The following is a 21,734-nucleotide window of genomic DNA, read 5'->3' as shown; positions in this document are numbered from 1 at the left end:
AGTGCAAGGGTAAAATGACAGACGAAACGGAGTTCAGATAAAGGAGTTATTAATTTCTAACGGAGTTTTCCTGTCCCGGCCTACTAAAAATAATATAATAAAAATAAATTCAAAATTAGCCGACAGAGTATAAATGAAAGTTGTAGATCTTGTTTTTACCTACGCGTCGATATAAAGAAAATCGACAATGGATTTTGTATGCGAAAGTTATGAACCCCAAAACAGTCAGAGACCATGACGTGAAAACAGTGTTCACGGCGTGAACTGACTTCTGACGCTTCTAGAGCCTGACAGAGCAAGTGAACGATGACGCATGCAATGACGTTCAAGCCCACGACGTGAAAACACTGTTCACGATGTGAAAATCAAAAAATCAACCCTATAAATAGAATCGAAAGGCAGTCGGGTTTTGGTTGTTAATTCTTTCACACTCTCATTCCCGATACCCTCTCTAGCTGTCTTGAAGTACTCTCGAAGCCTTGGTATCATCCCGAGACCCGAAGCAAGTCCCGAAGCCCGAAGATCCCGAGAAGAAAAGTGTTTCCGAGCCGAAGCTCTGCTTGCGAGAAGCCCGGTGTGAGAAGATATCCCGGTTTCACCGAAGAAATACTACTCTTAGAGTCATAGTGTTGCCCCATCATCTTTTGATCAAGTGGGTGTATAGTCCCTTTCATATACACGATTTTAATACAAGTATTGATGAATGTATTAGATATATATAATATGAGTGAGTGTATAGTCCCTTTCATATACACGATTTTAATACAAGTATTGATGAATGTATTAGATATATATAATATGAGTGAGTGTATAGTCCCTTTCATATACATGATTTTAATATAAGTATTGATGAATGTATTAGATATATATAATATGAGTGAGTGTGTAGTTACTTTCTTCTAACACATAGATATAAAGTATTTGCTATGAAATACATGTTATGTGTTTATACATTGTTTTCTTACTTGAGATAGATGTTAAATGAATGTTTTATATACAGGTTTTAAACTGTATATGTATTTTATATCTACGAATATGTCGGGTAAAACATGGGTAGATAAGTGATGTGGTATGAAAGATGTTATAGATAATCATGGCAGATGTGCCTAATGTAGAGTGTCATAATCCTAGAAGATGCGCTTAATAGTGAATGTCATAATCATAGCAGATGCGCTTAATAGTTAAATGACATAATCATGGCAGATCGATGCGCCTAAATGATAATATTTGAAGATGCGCCTAATAGATATCATTGGTAGTCGCGCCTTAAGTAACATTGGAATTTGTGTCTATTCCTTAAAGTCAATCTTTAGGAATGAATGAATGAAGGATAGGTGATTCTTAGGGTAAATCCTTAAGAAATAAATGAGACAATGGGGATGGGTAATTGGGTTAATTGTTTGATGATTGAATATAATAATTATATTATTGTGGGTTGAAAACCCTATATGCTCACCAGGCTCCCAAGCCTGACCATCTCAGTTTTCTTTGTATTATAGGTAATGGCACAAGAGTATAAGTCGGATGACTTGACGAGAGATTTTAGATTATAGACCAGTAGTTATATATAACTGTTGTAAGGTCTGTATTGTACTGTTTATGCTTTTAGTCTGTATCGGAACATGACATCCCGAGATTTTGTTGTTTAATAAAAATACATTTCTTCAAGAAAAGTTTTGATAGATTCTTATCATATTTTGTTTTGGAAACAAATAAAACGAAGCATAAACAAACCGGTTTTTTCTAGCCGTGAAATTGGGGATGTCACATAACTTTTTTTCTTCTCTTCTTGATTTTTTTCGAACCTTATTAAGTAAATTACATGTGATTCACATGTTATTTACATATGAATTACATGTGATTCACATGTAATTCACATGTAAATCACATGTTATTCACATATGAATCACATGTAAATCATATATGAATTAGATGTGATTCACATATAAATCACATGTTATTCACATGTAAATCACATGTTATTCACATATGAATTACATGTGAATCACATGTTATTCACATATGAATCAGATATAATTCATATATGAATTAGATGTGATTCACATGTAATTCACATATGAATCAGATATAATTATATCTGATTCACATATGAATCAGATATAATTCATATATGAATTAGATGTGATTCACATGTAATTCATATTTGATTTACATGTAATTCACATGTGAATTACATGTGAATCACATGTAAATCACATATGAATTACATGTGATTCACATGTAAATCACATATGTATTTTTATGAGTGTTTTTGCATCAACCAATTTTTTTTTAATTTTTCTGGTAGATTTGAAAGAAATTGTGATGAATATTGAAGAAGTGAAAAATGATAAATTGAAGAAAATATGAAAATATTGACACGAAGACATGAAAACGATTTGAAATTTATAGCATTTTTTAATTTTTATATTTTATTTTGTATCGAATAAAATACTTGTACTATTATATTTATAGATTAATTAATAAATATGAGATTTGTTGTGATTTAGTTACGAATATTACAGTATAAGAATTGTACATATGTACATTTGAAAAAATATGAACATAAGCACCTAAAAATTTAGTTTTTTTTTTTTAAATACAATTGCATTTTTTTTTAAATACGGTTTTTTCTGGAAAAAAAAATGTAACCTTATTTAAAAAAACTTACAGGTTTTTTTGAAAAAATTACAATTTTTTATTTAAAAATTTAGTTTTTATAAAAAAATTGCAGTTTTTTTAAAAAAATATTTTTTCAATTTTTTTTCAAAAATTCATGTTTTCTAAAAAAAATAATCAGCATTTTAAAAAAACGAAAAATACTATTTTTTAAAAAAATATGAAATTTTGATTTATGATGTAAATTTTTAGACATTTATACTAATATGTTAAATAACACAAAAAAAAATAAACATTAAATGAGATTGGTAAGATAACGATCATGTCCTTAATAAATTACTTTTGATCCAACGCTCCACTTTTAGTTCTCGGATTCTCGGGAAACTATGAGTTCTCAATCGATCTCAACCATATATATATATATATATATAAAAGCCCTATTAATTTGGTGCCTTCTAAATCAATTTAACTCGCTTATTTTAACGCCACGTCACCCACTTCCCTGAACGGCGCCATCGACAATAATATCGATTCATATCGATGTTAAGTCCATTATCTTTTAAGCGATGCTTTGAAATCAATGTTGATTCAAATCGCCATGTCGATTCAAATCGCCTCTGCCTCATGATACAGTGTGTCGTATCCTCATCACCTTCCGGATTCTTTGGATTCAGACGCCCATGTTCCTTCATCAACCGTCACAATCTTTCCTTCTCTTCTAATTATTCCCAATAAAAATCCGATTGAATTTCGGATTTGATTTTCTGAATACACAACTGTGGCGGCGGGAAATAAAAGTTATCCTTTCTCAAACCCTCGCTTCACCATCGTCACCAGCCTATGCGTCGTCAGATTTCCTTCCTTTAACTACTTCTCATTTATCTTAAATTTCAGGAAAGCTACAGTTCGATTATGAATTCCTTTCTCACGGAGGGTAATTAAGTGTTCTCGACATTCTTGAATCAATCCATGACTGGTTCACCTCCATCCTAAAGGGTTCTTAAATGGGTTCATTTGGTTGGATTTATGTGAATTCATGCAGGCCGATGGATGGGTACTGAAGCTTTTGTAACGATGCCATATTTCTTCAAAGTGCACCAACCACCGCTTCATGTTTGACTTTCCTAACCCCAATTCTTTGTCCAGAGTTTTACCGGTTGGTAATTCATTCATCTTCCTCCTTTTGCGTCAACAATTGGTTGTGTAAGAACCATATTGTTCATCATCAACAATTGACAACCTTCCGTTATGATAAAATGTGGGTTTAATTGTATCATTTTTAGGGTTTTGTTTTTGTTTCTTACGTTTTTTTACTTGTGGTTCCATATGCCACCTGTTAGGTTTTGTTTGTTTTAATTTTCTTTTATTTCACTATTCACTTCGAAACCCTAGATGGAAATAAGGGGCAAGTTGCCAGTATCCTTAAAAGAATTGTGTATGCAAACAGTGAAGAATGTTTTTTCTTTCTTTTACTGACCCTCCAAAGAAAGAGGGGCGTACGAATGCCTTGATTTTGGATTTCAAGAGAAGTCAAAGTTAACAATCGTTTTCTTTGAAATTTTTTAATTTAGTTTCGTAAGGTATGTTTAATTCTTGATAGTTTTTGTGGTTGATATTCCTTCTGTCCTGTAATCCACTTTGTAATTATATATATCCACATTTTATAGTGAACGGTAAGCCAATAGAAATACCAGTGATGTGCAACGAACTAACTGGCTTTTCGAATGACGAACAAATTGAAGTTTTGGAGGTTTAATTTTGATGTTTTGTTAATTTCCTATTTAAAAATGTTACATTCTTATATATTTTTTTTAGATTGTTGGCTTCATAGTCTCCATTGCATTTAGATAATTGGATTTGATCTTTGAACACATTAGCAAGAAGCCAACTTTTGGGGTAGTCAAGTAGGCGAATTGATAATTTGAGCTACACATAGATCTGATACAAAACTGGAAGGTCATATAACCCTATCTTTGTGTTTGTAGAATTTTTGTGGACATAAATATATATTTTTAATTTAACTATTTAAGTTTAAGTTCGAGACCTTGAAGAATTTCATTTTTTGGCTTCATGTTCACATGATTCTACTTCAAAGTTAATTTAAATATTGGTTAATTTTTATTGTGATTTTGTATGGTATAATTAGTTTTCTGTGTTTTAATTACTTAAAAGAACATACGCAAAGGTATAACAATTTATGACAGTTATTTGTGATGTTAATTTATAGGAAATATATACCATCAAATGTTCCCCCCGGCCCATAGTCCCATGAACAAATAATCTTAAATAGCCACAGACACAATTATTTGTGATCTTTATGACCTGGAAGTTTTTTTTTCCATGGATCATTTATGTAAAAAGTTTATTTTATCAAATTTTTTCTGAAAGCCACAAACGAAAGCTCAAAACATAACAAAAAACAAATGGAGGTATTTTTTGTCAAAATGTTTGGTTTAATTACCGATTTAGATCTCTTCCTGGTTACGCTCACAAGAGGCCGATGGCAGATCTGTGTCAAATCCATTCATAGACATATATGGTAACACTGGAGAATCAATGATAAGAAGGAAGCTCTTTTGTATGATAAGTAAGGAAATTATTACTTGGAACATATTAATTTCATCTTATACAATATTCTGGGCATTATGATGATGCCTTTTATCTATTTAATAAAATATTTTACAATACATCAAATCTATTTAGCATGCTATGTGTTTATGCCTAAATAGGATCATTTGAAAAGGTCAAAACTAACTATGATGATGTTATTGAAAGTTCTTAACCCCATGATCTTATCACAAAGGTAATACATGACCGTGTTTGACTTTTGTCATTTTGTTAGAAGATTCTTAATTTTTTCTCTCCCTTTAGGTTTGTCATAATGGATAGAACTGTGTATATTCACTTATCTCCCAAAGTTGTTTTGGTGAGTGATGAATCTTCTATTATTCCAAAAAGAATCAAGAAAATTAATTATCTTAGGAGCTATTGATACATGCTGATGTGGTCTCAACATGTATTAATGACATGCCAACAGCAGTGGGTGAGGTTGAAAAGACCAAACACATGGATGCTTCTGCAAACATTCCACTAGGTTTTCAAAAACTTGATTTATAGTCGGCTAGCATGAATCCCCAATGTATATAAATGCAAATATATCTATTTAAAATAGTTTTGTGTCAAAATTAAAGCTTAATAATGCTTCGATTAGGTACATATCACAAGTAAAACAAGAACTTGTTGCAAATTCTTTGACTACATTTGTATATTCAAAAAATCTATTTGATTATAGCTTTGCACTCTCATCTTTGTTCTCGGTATGTGCATAAGTTTTATAGATTCCACTTTGATAGTACGTTTGGATTGTGCCAAGGAAAATAACCAAATTACGTTTCATGGACCGTGCTAAGCACAGGCCTAAAACATACCTAGTATATATATATATATATATATATATATATATATATATATATATATATATATATATAACCCTGTTTTTCTGGTGCCTCCAAAACCAAATTTCCGACCTTCACTAAACGCCACATCACCTACATTCTAACGACACCATTGACGTCTGAGTCATACCGCCTCATTTTCTCCGGTGCACCGTAACCGCTTCCCCCTTGTGACCTTCCCTGTCATACAACCGCTCCTCTTCTTCTAGAACAAAATCGACGATGCCTTTCCCACTACTAGATATCTCCTTCAAGGTGCCCGACATGCCATCGCTTCCCCCGTTGTTTTACATCTTCAAGAACTTCATGGAAGATTCAGGGAAACGGCTGCTTAGTCTGCCTCGTAACCTTTCTTCTAAACGAGGCCATGGAGAATAACGTCGATTTGCATTGCCGCCATGGAGAATAACATCGACTCGCATTGCCTCATATTCCCTAATCTGATGTATAGATTGATCAACGACATGGATAATCGATCCCATTTTTGTTTCATGACATATCCTTTGTCGTTTTAAATTCCTCATACAGGGGTTATAATATTAGGGTTCGCCACCAGTTATAATACCGACAACGCCTCCTCTAAAAAAACCATAATTACACACAAAATTGGTGCAAGTCTTTTCACTCATTCACCGATTATCTTCTTATTCACTCTTATCTGCTTGAACGATGCTATTGCTATTTATTTCATTATTATGTTTTTCATGTATGTTTATTGTTATGTTACGGTATCCGTTAATTTCTTTATAATTGGGTTTTTATATAATCCAGGGGATTCGTTGAATTTGTCTCCGGCAACCAACTCTTTTTCTCCAATTTCTTGATTTCTCTGTTGTCGATTTTTTATTAATTCAAAGGAAAAGAAAATTTGTTTAGTTAGTTTTAATATAAACAAAATGTTTTCAAGCGCATCAAATTTAATTATTGTTTAGTTTGAGTGGATTGTTTTCAAATTTGATGAAAGTTCTTCATGTATCTAAAATATACAAAACAAGTGGGAAAATGAAGTCAGATTCTTATCTCCATCCTTTATGGCAGATATATAACTATATATATTTTTTATATCATTTTCTTTGATGCACAAAATTGAAAAATAACATTTGTTTAGGTAAAATTGCTAATATTACGAACACATTATATGATTTGTTCATTGAACATCTTATTTTTATCTGAACTTTTTCTCTCACACTGATTAGTTTTCTGTTGAAATGAAAATTATTTTCAGGTTGCTTATGTTTGTTGTTCTGTAAGATGAGTCTTCAAATTGGAGTTATTTTTGTCTGAAGGGTATAGTGATCCTTATCATGGCATCAGATTGTGCATATGAAGAATGGTCAATGAGGATGGAGAAACCATGTTATTGGTTGTTCATGATAATTTTGCTGCTAAATATCACTATTATATAGATAATAGCCATTAAGAAAGATAGATAATGCAACATTGTGTCATTGTCACTACAAAGAGGAAGATAATTTTCTAGAAAATATTTCAAATATGTTAAGTTTAAGGCACCCAAACATAGTTCTGCTACAAAGATACTCTGTAGAGTGTGGAAAATCTTTTTGGATCCCTATGAAAGAGAAAAGGGTATAATGGTTATTTTTTAATTTTAACAACTACATAATGAAGGGACCAACAAGGTTCAAGAACTGTATCACAGGGACTGAAAAAATAATTATTTATATTTGTACAAAATTCAAAAAAAATGACGTAAGTTGCATGTCGTTACTCTTTCTTGCATTTAGCCCATATTGTTTTTGTTGATATTGTGAACTGCTTTCAGTTGACTTGAAGGGTTGGAAAGCAGATGAAATTGTTGGGGAAATGCTGAAATTTGTTTACTGTAGATCTTAGATATGCTTCGTTGAAACATTCTACCAATAGAACAACTACAAGAAAATACACCATCAATTTGGAAGGAAAACTTGACAAATGGTTGTTGTATGAGTTCACTGATGTCTAGCTATTGGATATCTTTAAAATTAGGTACAACAGTGATTAAAGATGCACCATATATACCCCACATTTCAATTGTTACCTCAATGTAACTCCAAACACAAAGTTTTTCTTTTTAATTATTAAGCATCAATAATGTGAACATCTTATTTTTTGTTATGGTCCACATTTCAATTGTTACCTCAAAGCATGAAGGTGCAACTGCAAGAAAGAACCATGATAAAACTTCTTACATTTTTTGTAAGCTTCTAATGATCTTTATACAGTCGTTGTAAGCTTATAATGATATATATATATATATATATATATATATATATATAAATAAATGTATAAGTACACTATTTAATTAAATATTTTTTGTATATAAATATGATTTTTCTCATGAATATATATATTATGAAAAAAATATACTTAGGGTAAAAGTGTAAAAAAATTATAACTTAAGGGTAAAAACACAAAAAAATGGTAAACTTAAGGGTTTTTTTTTTTTGCGAATTTAATATAATGGTAAGCTAGAAAACCTGTTATCACCGGTAAAAGGGTAAAACCGAATATTTTTTCGAAAATGTTTGGACAAAAACGAACATAAATTTCAACTTTGAACAAAAACGACAAAATCCTGAAAACTTAAGGATTTTTATGACATTAACCCTTACAACTTTGTAGCTTCATCTTTCCTTTTTTTGAACATTGTATTTGGAAAAATCCTTATATTATACCTTAATTTTAAAAAATAAACAAATTGTTATTAGTGGGTCGTGCTTAGCACGGGCCTCAAAACTTACCTAGTATATATATAATAGTCATGTAATGCTATATTCTCATCTTTGTTCGTTATTTTATTGATTAGCTTTTATAAAGTTTTAGGACATAGTATTGGGTCGACCAATTGAACGCCAAAGGTTTTTTTATCTTTACAAACAAAATTATACGTTGTATATAAAACAAAAGAAAAACAAATCTACTCAGTCAACAAAATAGTATACAAATCTACCAAGTCGTTGATGATAAAGTGTAAAATGTAGATCATATAAAGAGTAAATTATACGAATGGTCTTTATGGTTTTAAATAACTTACACGTTTGATCTCTAACTTATTTTTTTAATTTGGATAGTTCATACTCTTTGTTTTTGTTATATATTTGATCTCTACTGTTTTTGTTATTGTTATGCATTTACTTCTTATCTTACCTAAAAATATTATTATTTAAATAAAGGAAAATGATGAAGTAGGTAAGGTAATATGAGAGGTTTGGGTTGAGAGTGTGTTTGATTAAATAAATGAAAAAATCAAGGCAAAATAGTTTTTTAGATAAGATAGAGAACAAACACGTAACAAAAATAAATATTAAGAACCTTTCAAATTAAAAAAATAAGTTTCAAACAAAAAATGTAAATTACACCAAACCATAGGGACCATTTGTGTAATTTACTGGTAAAAACAAGTTAGACTTGTGTCACATAAAATATTATTTGTAATAATTAAGGTGTTTTATCGAATATCAATCAAATTCCTAAGACGCGTAATGGCTGAGATGTAATTTTGTGTATCCGCGTGGACATTTTGGAACACAAGTGGGTGTTGTAGTTGTTGGCGGTGACCGGATGTCACATGAGTCCAAAGTTAGTTCCGCTTGTCGACCATCTTCTTCCGTACCAAACGTTGACGACGGTGACTTAATTATGCAATTCCCATTACCAATTTCAAACCAAGACACGTGTACTCCTACATTTTTCCTTATAAACAAGTGATTAATAATTATTAATTTCACACAGATAATTCACAAATATAAATAAAACTAGTATTTAACTTATTTCTAAAAGAATCGTTTGTAATTAATAAAAACGAAAACTATTTATTATATAAGAAACCCAAACCTTAAATTTAATACAAGGATGGTTCTTTTGCAATTTATAGTTAACCGTACCATAAAAGTGTAAATGAATTTTCAGTCTAAACATTTATATATGGATGAGACAGACATAAATAAAATTTGAAAGTATTTCTTAAAAAAATTAATAAAACTAAAACTATAAAAAAAATTATATAAAAGAATGAAAACATAGCTTTAAAATATAATAAGGGACCAAAATTATAATTTATAAAATACCAATAATTTAAATTTAAAAGTATGAAGGGAGAAAACTATTAGACCAAAAAAATTTTAAGATGAAAAAGTATAAATACAAGATGTTGCTATGGCCGGAGTCTTAACCTATATTTCCAGAAAAACTTTTATTTTGCATTTTGTATTTTTATGTTATAAATTTATAATGTGATTTGATTTTAGGTAATTTGGCTCTAAAAGTAATAAATGAAATAAGCAGTACACTTACCTCACATCACTAACTTTCCTAATTAAAATATATATAATTCTTGTTATATTATCAAGTAATTAGACGATCACTAATCATAAAAATAAAACTGTAAGACATTTGTATTTATAAATATAAATATAAAACATGTATTATCCACATCTTAGAAAGAAACATTTCTAACATAATAATTGTCTTTGTATGATCATCTTTTATCGTATTGGTCTACGCATATCATAAAACAATTTTTCCATTTTTATATTATGGGTGTTGTCCGGAATAAATTAAATGTTCAAACTCGACCATATTTAGTATGGGCGAGTACTCATCCCCAAAAATAACAATAAAAGCTTGTAAGAAATTATTGGCATATTTATTGATGTAGTTTTATAGATCCATAATATCTATCAATAACATTGTTTGCTACATCATATATCTGTAAATAAAAATGTTTTATAGAGTTGGAAAAAGTGTTTTTTTTTCTTCTAAAGGCTGTTAAAAAAACAAAACAAAACATACCAAAAATGGCGTTACACTTGATCATTTCAATCCCTCTTTTTTCTTCTTTTTGGGTTTTGATCCCCCACTATATGTAGCTATGGTAAGTCAACATATTTGTGCAAAAGTGTGGAATATAAATCATCAATATGGAGTTCAGAATCATCATATCACCTTCAAACATTTCATCAAAACAGTTGGCGTATATGTATATGAGTTAATTGATTCGTTTTCTCCAGCTCACCAATCATTATGCTTCTAGAAAAGAAAAAGACGTCACCTTAGTCCTTAGCTGTATCAATATTCAATATTTCAATACCTACCACCACACCTGGATTAAGGAATCAATATTTAACACATTCTTAAATATATATACATAAGCACTTGATTATCCAAACAAAAACTGTATATTTGCATATGGGTATGAATCTTTTTTAACAAAACCTTCGATATTCAAAAACTTGTAACAACAGAAATATTAACTTAACGAGAATTGTCCACGACATATTAAGACAGAAAAAGTGAAAAGCACAAATTAATTAAGACAATTGTTCATAATGAGGTTCTTATTTCAGCACTAAACCGGTGCCTTCCATCTTCTGATCCATTAATTCATCTATTTTTTCTTTCATCTCATCGGTGAAATACTTCTCCCAATCTCCATCTTCAGCCTTTCTGAAATAAAGTTGGTTTTCAACCCCATTAGACCCCACTGGACTATGAACTCCACTTTTATTCACCCTTAAACTGCTCAAATTCTCAAAACTACACAACTTCACAATATATTCAATCACACCTTCTTTCTCTTCTTCGATTGTAAACGGATGCCCAATAAACTCAGCCAACCTCTTCACGTTGCTTCTAGCATCTCTCTTCATATCTTCATATTTCATAAGAAGAACTTCTTGAGGTCTTTCTAAGCTTGCTTTCCAATAACCTAAAATATGATCCCAATAAGGTCCATACCATGAAATCCCTTGACAAAACTCATCAAACGCATCCTCAAAACACGCTTCTTCCTCAGCTACTTTGCACGCTTTTCTAAAGAACTGGTAATTAGAAACAAGGACATCTTTTGTGTTACGATATATGTAAACAATCTTACAGTTTGAAGATACAACAGATTCGGGTAAAGAGTTGTAAGGAAGATGTGTAGCGATAAAGGGGAGGAAATCAGGGTTATTGTTTATCCGGTTGTATTCGATTTGTTCAAATTCTCTTTCGAGCAAAGGGATACATTCATGGGGAACGGTTGTGAGTAAAGGGTTGCTAGATTCATCGAACTTGTTTCGAGTAACAATCGCGAAAGTCAAGGCCTTTAGCCATGTTGTGCCTGTTTTAGGGCAACTTGAGATGATTACGTCACTTGGGTTGGGTTTGAAGGTTTTATGAGCTACAAAAGCCCATTCGTGGAACTTTTGAGAGTTCCAAAAGCCTTTGTACTTATACAACGTGTACCTTCCTTTCAACCAGCTGCTACTGTGTTGTGGAAGTGTTTTGAAGTTGATCATGTCTTCCTTTCAACCAGCTGCTACTGTGTTGTGGAAGTGTTTTGAAGTTGATAATATCGGTTTAATTAAAGAGAAATTAAATGGTGCATTGATTTATAGATAATTTTTGTCAGTATTGTATTTAAATAAGAAATAATAAATAAGGGGTCGGGTTTATAATATTATAGACAAAACTTCAAAAATGGTCCCTGTGGTTTTCGAAAATCTGAAGTTTAATCCTTAATTTACCAAAAACTCACGGATCATCCATGTGGTTTCAAAAAATTTAACATATGATCTTTTTCGCTAACTCCGTTAGCTTTTGACCGTTAATTAAATGATATTTCTGTCTTTTCACTACCACAGAGACCATTTATGAAGTTTTGCCTTATTTTAAAAAAATAGTTATTTAATATTAAAGGTCTCTCTCTCTCTCTCTCTCTCTCTCTCTCTCTCTCTCTCTCTCTCTCTCTCTCTCTCTCTCTCTCTCTCTCTCCTAATTTATGGAATCATTAGCTAAAAGAAGAAAAATAGATCCTAAATTGAGTTGCTCTCAAAGAAACTCAGATTAATTAGTGCAGTTTAAAACGAAAAGAATCACTCACATCTATTGTTTCTTCTTCTTGTTTCACTAGATCTCACTACTACAATCGATCATGGATCCCATCCTCTTTTCTCTCCTCTATTTTCTGGGGTTGACATATAATCAAACAACTTGGGGTCAACTTTTATTAGTATGGGACCAAGTCTTTGGGCAAGCACTTCATCTTGTACCCTAATTAACTGTTTGCAACGAGAACCTTCTCTATGTCTGTGGCCATGGTGGGAAGTTGTATACAAAGAATGAAATGTTTTGATGCTACTTGAAGAATGGAATCGATCCACAAGTCTGAAAATCGAACCATAAAACTGAACAGTTCTGAAGTCGACGAGATGGTTCTAAGTAGTTTGCAACATACAAGAACTTTAATGAGTTTAAACGGGAATAATCAATGTTCTCGGAAATCTGGTGTGAAATTTTCTTGTTATTACTTGAGCTTCAAAGATCTGGTTTTGTTGTTACAGATGTGTGTGTTCACTCGTACACACCATGTGTTCACTGAAATGCTTGACCAAGAGGAACTATCGATTTTAACCGAAATTACTAATCAGCATTTAATATCCAATATAAAATCAGAAAAATGAATTCTATGATAGAAAAGTATGATATCCAGATCAATTTTTTCGAGGATTAAGATAATTTCTTGTTTATGGTGTGATTAATAAACCAAATTCTGAGTGGAATTGTGGATTTTTTTTTTCTCGAAATAATTGTTTTTTTTTCTGTACCTTATGGACAGGTAGATGGTGTTTGAAGACAAGGTCATTTCCGGTTTTTTCTCCACCAAATGCGGTCGCTGGAAACAGCGTATAATGACTCGGAAATATCATCTAGGTCGAATGCTCACCCATTCTAGCAACCACAACCAGTGGAGGCTGATTCAGAGGTCGCTTAACCCTAGACAAGAGTTCCTCTACTGCCGATTCAAGTATTCTAACATGGATTGAAGCTCTGGTTATGGAGGTTTGATTGATTGGACCTGTGTAATTTCTGGGCTTTCTGTACTAGAGATGAAGATGAATTAAGAAACAGGAGAAATGCCTTTGGATCGAATACCAAACCATACGATCTGAACTGAAATTAGGAGGAACAAAATGGGTTGATATCTCGACTTAACGGTTGATTGTGATGTATGTGAATGAAGATTATGAAGAAACAAGTTTTTTTTTTTTTTGAGAGAGAGAGAGAGAGAGACTATTTAATATTAAATAATTATATGTTTTTTCTTTTTTTTATAAACAAGGCAAAACTTCATAAATGGTCCCTATGGTAGTGAAATGACATAAATATTCTGCATTTAACGGTCAAAAGCTAACGGAGTTAGCAAAAAGATCATTTGTTAAAATTTTTGAAACCACAGGTACCATATGTGAGGTTTTTGTAAATTAAGGACTAAACTCCAGATTTTCGAAAACCACGGGGACCATTTTTGAAGGTTTATCAATATTATATTGTAACTAGAGTAAATTACACGAAAGGTCCCTATGGTTTATGATCATTTATATGTTGGTCTTTAACTTTTTTTGGTTTTGTTTCGAATTTAATCCCTATCAGATCTGAAATAACATTTTTACCCTTTCTTCTTATTATTATTTTTTTATTATCAACTTATTAGAATAATCATTTAATCAAAAATGCATGTGGGTCCCATCATCCAAACCCCACCCACCTAAATCCTATTAGTCATTCCTCAATCATTTCTCTTTAACCCCACCCCCCACGTGCACTTTTAATTAAATTATTACTCTAATAAGCTGATAAAAAAAATAATAAGAAAGGGTAAAAATGTCATTTCAGATATGGTAGGGAGTAAACCCGAAACAAAACCAAAACCCACACTCCTAAATCCTATTAGTCGTTTCTCCAACCCCCCCCCCCCAATCAATCGTGGTCTGATCATCATCTCCAACCACCACCTCTAATTGCTGGAAACTCTACACAGTTCCCATCGGAGACACCCTTCACCATCAAAACTAATGCAAATGAACACTAAAATCAAATAAAAAACAAAACGAACTGATGAAAATCAAAATCAAAGCCTGGTGATAATCTTGATTCAAAAATCAAATTCCAAAGCTAAAAATCAAAACTCGTATTCTAAAATGACCATTGTTTTCTATGATATTAGTTTCTGGATCACAGAATTTAGAAACGATTTCAACATCTAAATTCCAAAATCAAATCGAAGAATATGAAACCAAAACCAAAATCATAAAGGGGTTCTAAAAACAATAATGGATTGGTGGAATGCACCGATTTTAGTGTGTGTTTGGATAGGAAAAAAGATGGTGTTTATTGTTTATTGTTTATTCCCACCACAATAAGCTAAGTTTAAGTTTTTGGATAAAATCCTTAAAAATCAGTTTATTGTATTAGGAACAAACTAAATAAACTAATTTTAATAAGCATCTCCCCCTTGCTTATTTTTTATTGTTTATTCTCACCACAAATAAGCTAATAAGTTAATCCAAACACCCCCTTAAGAAGATTTCTGGAACACCGACTTCACAAACTTTATCAATTTCTGGAAAACAGATTTCAATCCTAAGCAACATATTTCAAACGAAGAAATCTCGTGCAAGATGGAGATGGTGGCCGCTCTCTTTCACGTCGAGCATGGAGAACACATGATATGGGCGATGGATGATTAGGTTATTGTGGTTTTAAATGGCCGGTGAAGACAATATCGAAGAAGAGAAAAGAGAAGGTGAGTGGTGGTGATGGTTAAGGAGAAGCGGTAGTGAAGACAATTTCGAAGAAGAGAGTAGAGAACCTGCCATCACCTATTTCGTCGAACTCATCACCGAATCCACCCTTTAAACACCTCAAACCACATCAAACACCCATTACCGAACACCACCTCCACATAAAACTCGAACCACCCTTATTCCATCCACCTGCTTCATTGGAACACCAGGCAAACTAGACCTAAAACCACCACATCCTCCATAGAAACGACCCATTTGTTTCTATCACATAGTTGATCGTCGAACCACCCTTATTCTAGCCATTATCGATCTCAATTTGGAAGCAGCGTCGATCTCAATTTGGAAGGAGGAAGATATAGGTGAGGAAAGAGGAGGGTCATGGGTGACCTGATGTTTATGACGTGGGTTTTATTTATATAAAAATGTAAATAAATAATAAATAATAAAATTAATTAAAAATTAATTAATGGGAGGCATAATAGGTTTTTTTTTAGGTTAAACAGAGATCAAGCGGGCAACAAAAACAAACAATATGGACGGTCTGAGTTAAAAAAATAAGTTAGGTATCAAACGCGTAAATTATCCCAACCACATGGACCATTCATGTAATTTACTCTTGTAACTATTCGACTAGTTTAACACGGTTAGGTAGAGATCATTATTCATTAATACATTATAATCACTCACTGCGTATTCTACTAAGAAATAAACACAAAGTGACAAAACTTCATAAGCTTTAGCTGTACATTCGAGATATATAAAAACAAGAGTAAATTACAGAAATAGCCCCTGTTGTTTGGTCGGTTTCGAGCAATCATCCATTTTATTAGTTTCCGATACTCATAGATATCAGACGCTTTTGCTTTTTTGGTTAATGGTTCTTCAATTTTTGGGTTTGTTTATCATCTTTTGTTAACAAAATTTAGCACAAAATAACAAGTCAAGGACCAACCACATAAAAAATTGAAACTACAAGGACCATCTTTGTCAAGAAAAACAAGTTAAAATACCAGAATCATGACTTTTTGTAAACAACAAAGATCATTTACGTAATTTTGTCTATAAACTAAAAAAAAATACATTATACTCACTCACTCAGAATTCGATTCTATTAAGAAATAAACACAAAGTGACAAAACTTCATACATTTGAGATATACGAAAACAAGGGTAAATTACAGAAATATCCCGTCTATAAACAAAGAAAAAAAACATTATTTTATGAAAACAATAAGTGAGTCAACATACACCAGTTAGCAATAACCTGAATCTAGCCTGAACATGAGGAATTTCAAGTCAACATGTTGTTGCATAGGCAATTGACAAATAAACCCCTTCAATAACAAAAAATACTCTTTGGACACCTCATCTAAATCAAGTCCAATATTATTTATAAAATCACCAGCACGTTGTGTTACAGCTTTTCTCCCTTCATTAACCCATGAATCTGTTCCTTTTGAACCTTTACCTTTTTTATCACTTCCAAATCCAAATATTCCTTCATAAAGCTTATCAAGAACACCACTAAACCTCAACATCACATCAAACAACATCAACAGAGTCTTATTAACACCTTCACAACTTTCTCCAAGAAGTGATTTTTCAATAACTGATGACAAATATTTATCATGAGCACAAATTAGGTCATCAAGATCTTTAGCTATTTCCATTTCGTTACAGAACTTAGCCCACGAAACCTCCAAGACTTCAAACATTATGTACGATTGCAAGTTTGTAAGGAAATGACTAATTTGCCCCCAAAGAACTTGGCAACGTCTTAAAACTATCTGGAACTTTACACCCTTTGGCAACTTGGTTAGTAAATAAGTAATCAGATTCGGTTTCATGGTTTTCCAAGATCGAAGGATTCCATGTTCTACCCTTCTGATCTTCCATAAAAAGTTAAAGATTTTCAAGTATTCACCCATGGCAGATTCTGTAATTATGGTGTTTAATGGAACTCTTGGATCATAATTCAAAGAAAACACATCCCACCCAATGTCATGGACCCCATCTGTTGTGCCATGTGGCATCATCTTAACTGTTAATCTATCTAGAATATCGGGATCATCATGTTGTGCACTAGATGACAAAATTGCTTTTTGTAATAGCCCAGAAAGATGAAGTAAGCTGATTGTGTTTGCAGGGTCTAAAAGCACTGGCTCAATGATTTCCATTAGGTATTGAACAAAATCGCCTTGACCTAAAAGGATATATCTTTTGATAGCTAGACAGTGTTCTTTAAACTTGTATCGATTGAAAATTACATCCATTAAATGTTTATCTATTCGTTTTGATGATTTGGTGACTAAAGATTCAAGTGCATTGGTTTCACCATATCCAAGACCCCCTCTCTTGGGATTTGTCCATGTGGAAGATGTGTTTTCTGTTGCTAAATCAGCCCAAGTATGATCATTACAGCAAACTTTAAGGAAATTAATGGACTTACCTGTTCTTAGAATCTGATGAGCAAGAGATTGAGAGATGAAAGAAGCAAGCATGAGATAGTTGACTTTGTAACCTTCCCTCCAGAGAGATTCTGGTTTGACAGATTGTTCAGAGACAAAGAACTCAGAGTATGGATCTTGAAGATCGCCTTCCAAGACCCAACTCCTTACCATTTCGAAAAGAGGAGAAGAGAGTTTTTGAAGTAAATTTTTCATGAAATCATGAAGAAGAGGGTCACCATGTTGGGCGTGTAAGTGAATTGCTCCAGCCATTGCTCCACCCTTTAGAGACCTGCAACTGTCTACAAGAACAGCCATTCGCCTCATCTTCACCATTGGCTCAACTAACCAGACTGAGAGTTGCCTCAGAGAAAGATCATGTGATTGAAGTGTTGTCAGCAACTTATCATACCCTAATAGCTCATCTTGTAATGCATAGCAGAAGGCTTCAGCAACCTTTCCGACATTTTCACTGGGAAAACCATCTATGTTCTCACAAATATATCTGATTACCTTTTGATACAACCATCCTAGCTCACATAGCTTACGAATCATGATTCTAGTAGCTTTTGGAACCTTGATAGAGTCTGGTAGAAGATATCCATCAACAGTATCATCAAATTTCACATACTTTCCGTCGATTCCTTGACAAACAGACAGCACATCACTCACCAAAACCTCCTCTGAAACATCACTCTCCATTTTCACTAATGTAGCAAACTCTCTGTAAGCCATATCCCGCATATCATCGGGGTCTCTGGAAATAGATAAAACCCCTCCATTTTTCAATTTTTTCAAGTTGTGATCACGCAGTGCCCTTAAATCATCATTCCGACCTTTCGAATTGTCCTTTAAATCACTAGAATCATTCCCATTGGTGTCAGAGTCAGAAAAGCTCTGATCCGTTTGGAATTTAGGGTTGCTACTTCGATCTTCGGAAATGACTTTGAGCAAATAAAGCACGGCGCGCTTGTTCTTAACACTGCCAGGTCCAGTTTTTGAAGCGAATCTAGAATAAAGATCTGCAAAAGTTAACGCATCGGATAATTTACCTTGTTTAGCCATGTGACTCTTTATGGAGTTAGCCATAGCGGCTTCGTTAGTCACTGTCAATGGCGTCATTCGGCTGGATAGAATGCGAATGGCGTACTTGACATCTTCAGAGTTAGGGTTAGGTTTAGGGTTTGAGTTAGAGTGTGGAGAGGAAGAATCGCTTTGTAAATGGCAGACAAGTTCCCCGACTAGATCTCCGACACGGCGGTCGACTTCCATTGATGTGTCGGATACAGGGAGGAAGGAGATGTTTGAAAGGTTGGATCAAATCGAGGGTTTTCTTATGGCGCGGAAATCAATAGTTATGAACGACAAGTTCTTCGCAGATTTTTTTTTTTTTTTTTAACAACAAATAAATTTAAAAAAACACAAAGTTTTCTCAATCAGAAATGGAGGTGTTTTTCTGATTTTTCGGATAATTCAGATATTTGATATCCGAAAATTATGACTTTCGTTTATATATTATTTGTTATTTTAATCACATAAATATCAATAGCTAAAACATATTCATAATACCCGTAATTAAATATATATTATTTTATATAGGGGTGAGCAAACCCGAACCAAGAAACCGAGAAACCGACAAAAACCAACGAAACCGAAACCGAATCAAAACCGACGATGTGGGTTTTAAATTTGTAAAAACCGACTTTCCGGGTTTGGTTTCGGTTTTTCCCTTAGAAACCGACCCAACAACCCGAGAAACCGACCCCTCTTTAAAACCGAGAAACCGACCCAGCAAACCCGATGTTTTTTATTGATTATTTTATGTTTATATATATATATATATATATATATATATATATATATATGTGTGTGTGTGTGTGTGTATTAAAAAATAAAAATAAATAAAAGAAGCTTAGGTGTTTTTTTAATTATTTAACTAATTGTTATATTTCTGGAAAATGGGTTCAAACTCAAAACCCATGGATTTAAACCCAGAAACCGTAAGTGTATGGGTTGAACCCAAGAAACCGAGAAACCGCCCAAACCGATATCAGAAACCGAGAAACCGAACCAACCAGAAACCGACCCTATTGGGTTCTAAAAACTAGAAACCAATCATTTACGGGTTGGGTTGGGTTGGGGTGCAAAACCGACCCAAACCGACCCATGCACAGCCCTAATTTTATATGTCTTTCTAATTTAAAAACTTCTATGCCTTTCTAATTTGAACAAAATTTCAAATTTTTTGATATCCAAATTTGGTATCCGAATTTATATCCGAAATTTCAGATATGGTACTGGATACCAAAAATCAACTATCTGAAATTCGAATATCCGATTTTTTGGATATTTGATTATGAACACTTGTAACATCATGTTTCGAGAACTTTCTTATTTCGGGATTTTGGGCAATAAATAGATTATGGATCAAGTAAAAGCTTTTGGTGTCAAAGGAATAAGGTGATTTCGACCAAGGTATGAGTAATATATCACATTGGGAAAGTAATCCACTAATTATATGTAACACAAGTGGGTTAAGTTGGTGATTTCTCCCAAGGTATGACCGGAATCACCTTGATTTCGATTTGGTATCACCCAAGAAGGGAGATTTCGGTTTTAGTTCCACCCATTAAAGGGGTTTTTGGTTTCTAGGGTTTTTGGTCTATGAAGATTTCGGCCATGGTATGAGATTTCGGCCCAACGAAAACTGAAATTTCATGCTTTTAGATTCCAATAACCGAAATCCCTTAAGTAATGTAATTTATTTAACTTTTGTTGACGTGAGTTATCTTGTGTTGTCTCATGTTGTCTTATGTGGTCTTATGTTGACTTGTATTGACTTTCAAAGGTTCATTATAACATGGTTTTCAAAGTATATATTTACTTATACAATAGATGTCTTTAGGGCATAAATGATTTATTGCAACAATGTTACTATGTGAAATCACTTATACATAATACATTTTAGATTTTGCTCGATTCAGATTTGCCAGTTATCACAAGTTTAAACATGAAGTTGAGAATCAATTGGGCAGGAATATAAAGATGCTTAGATCAGATAGAGGCGGTGAGTATCTTAGTATCGAGTTCCACGACTACCTCAAGGAATGTGGAATAGTTTCACAACTAGCACCTCCTGGGACACCACAACTTAATGGTGTGGCTGAGAGGCGCAATCGAACCTTGTTAGACATGGTTCGTTCCATGATAAGTCGAGCTTCTCTTCCAATTTCATTATGGGGGCATGCCTTAGAGACTGTCACCCACATTCTTAATCTTGTCCCAACTAAGAAGGTTGCCAAAACAGCTCATGACATGTGGACAGGGAAAGTTCCTTTGTTAGCACATATCAAGATTTCGGGTTGTAAAGCTTTCATTAGATGAAAGAATCATGACAAGCTTGAACTTCAAAGTGAGATATGTATTTTCATCGGCTATCCACAGAAGTCCTTCAGATATTTGTTCTACAGACCTAGTGAGAACGTGGTCTTTGTAGCACGAAGAAGAGCGTTGTGTGTGCGCACGCGCGCGCGCGCGCGAGAGAGAGAGAGAGAGAGAGAGAGAGAGAGAGAGAGAGCTCATATGTAAAGAGGATAGTTAGAGTACCGTTGATCTTGAGGAAATTCAAGAGTCAAGCGATAAAGG

At 33.0% G+C, this 21,734-nt stretch overlaps 1 protein-coding gene and 1 pseudogene across 1 annotated transcript; both read right to left on the bottom strand.

Moving 5' to 3' along the window:
- Positions 1 to 11,296: 11,296 nt before the first annotated feature.
- On the bottom strand, positions 11,297 to 12,435 carry LOC145018787 (flavonol 3-sulfotransferase-like). Its single transcript, XM_078976632.1, has one exon. It carries the CDS (start codon positions 12,353 to 12,355, stop codon positions 11,411 to 11,413), a length of 945 nt encoding a protein of 314 aa, XP_078832758.1. The 5' UTR covers positions 12,356 to 12,435; the 3' UTR covers positions 11,297 to 11,410.
- Positions 12,436 to 16,734: 4,299 nt separating this feature from the next.
- LOC145017174 (gamma-tubulin complex component 3 pseudogene) lies at positions 16,735 to 19,467 on the bottom strand (annotated as a pseudogene).
- Positions 19,468 to 21,734: the final 2,267 nt, after the last annotated feature.

Source organism: Lactuca saligna, chromosome 9 (genome assembly GCF_052625555.1).
Source record: "Lactuca saligna cultivar CGN05327 chromosome 9, ASM5262555v1, whole genome shotgun sequence".
NCBI lineage: Eukaryota > Viridiplantae > Streptophyta > Magnoliopsida > Asterales > Asteraceae > Lactuca > Lactuca saligna.
This window is presented reverse-complemented; position numbering and strand designations above follow the sequence as displayed.

What these genes read in the sequence shown, in the direction of transcription:
- LOC145018787 (XM_078976632.1), bottom strand. Translation starts at nt 12,355, where the DNA reads ATGATCAACTTCAAAACACTTCCACAACACAGTAGCAGCTGGTTGAAA.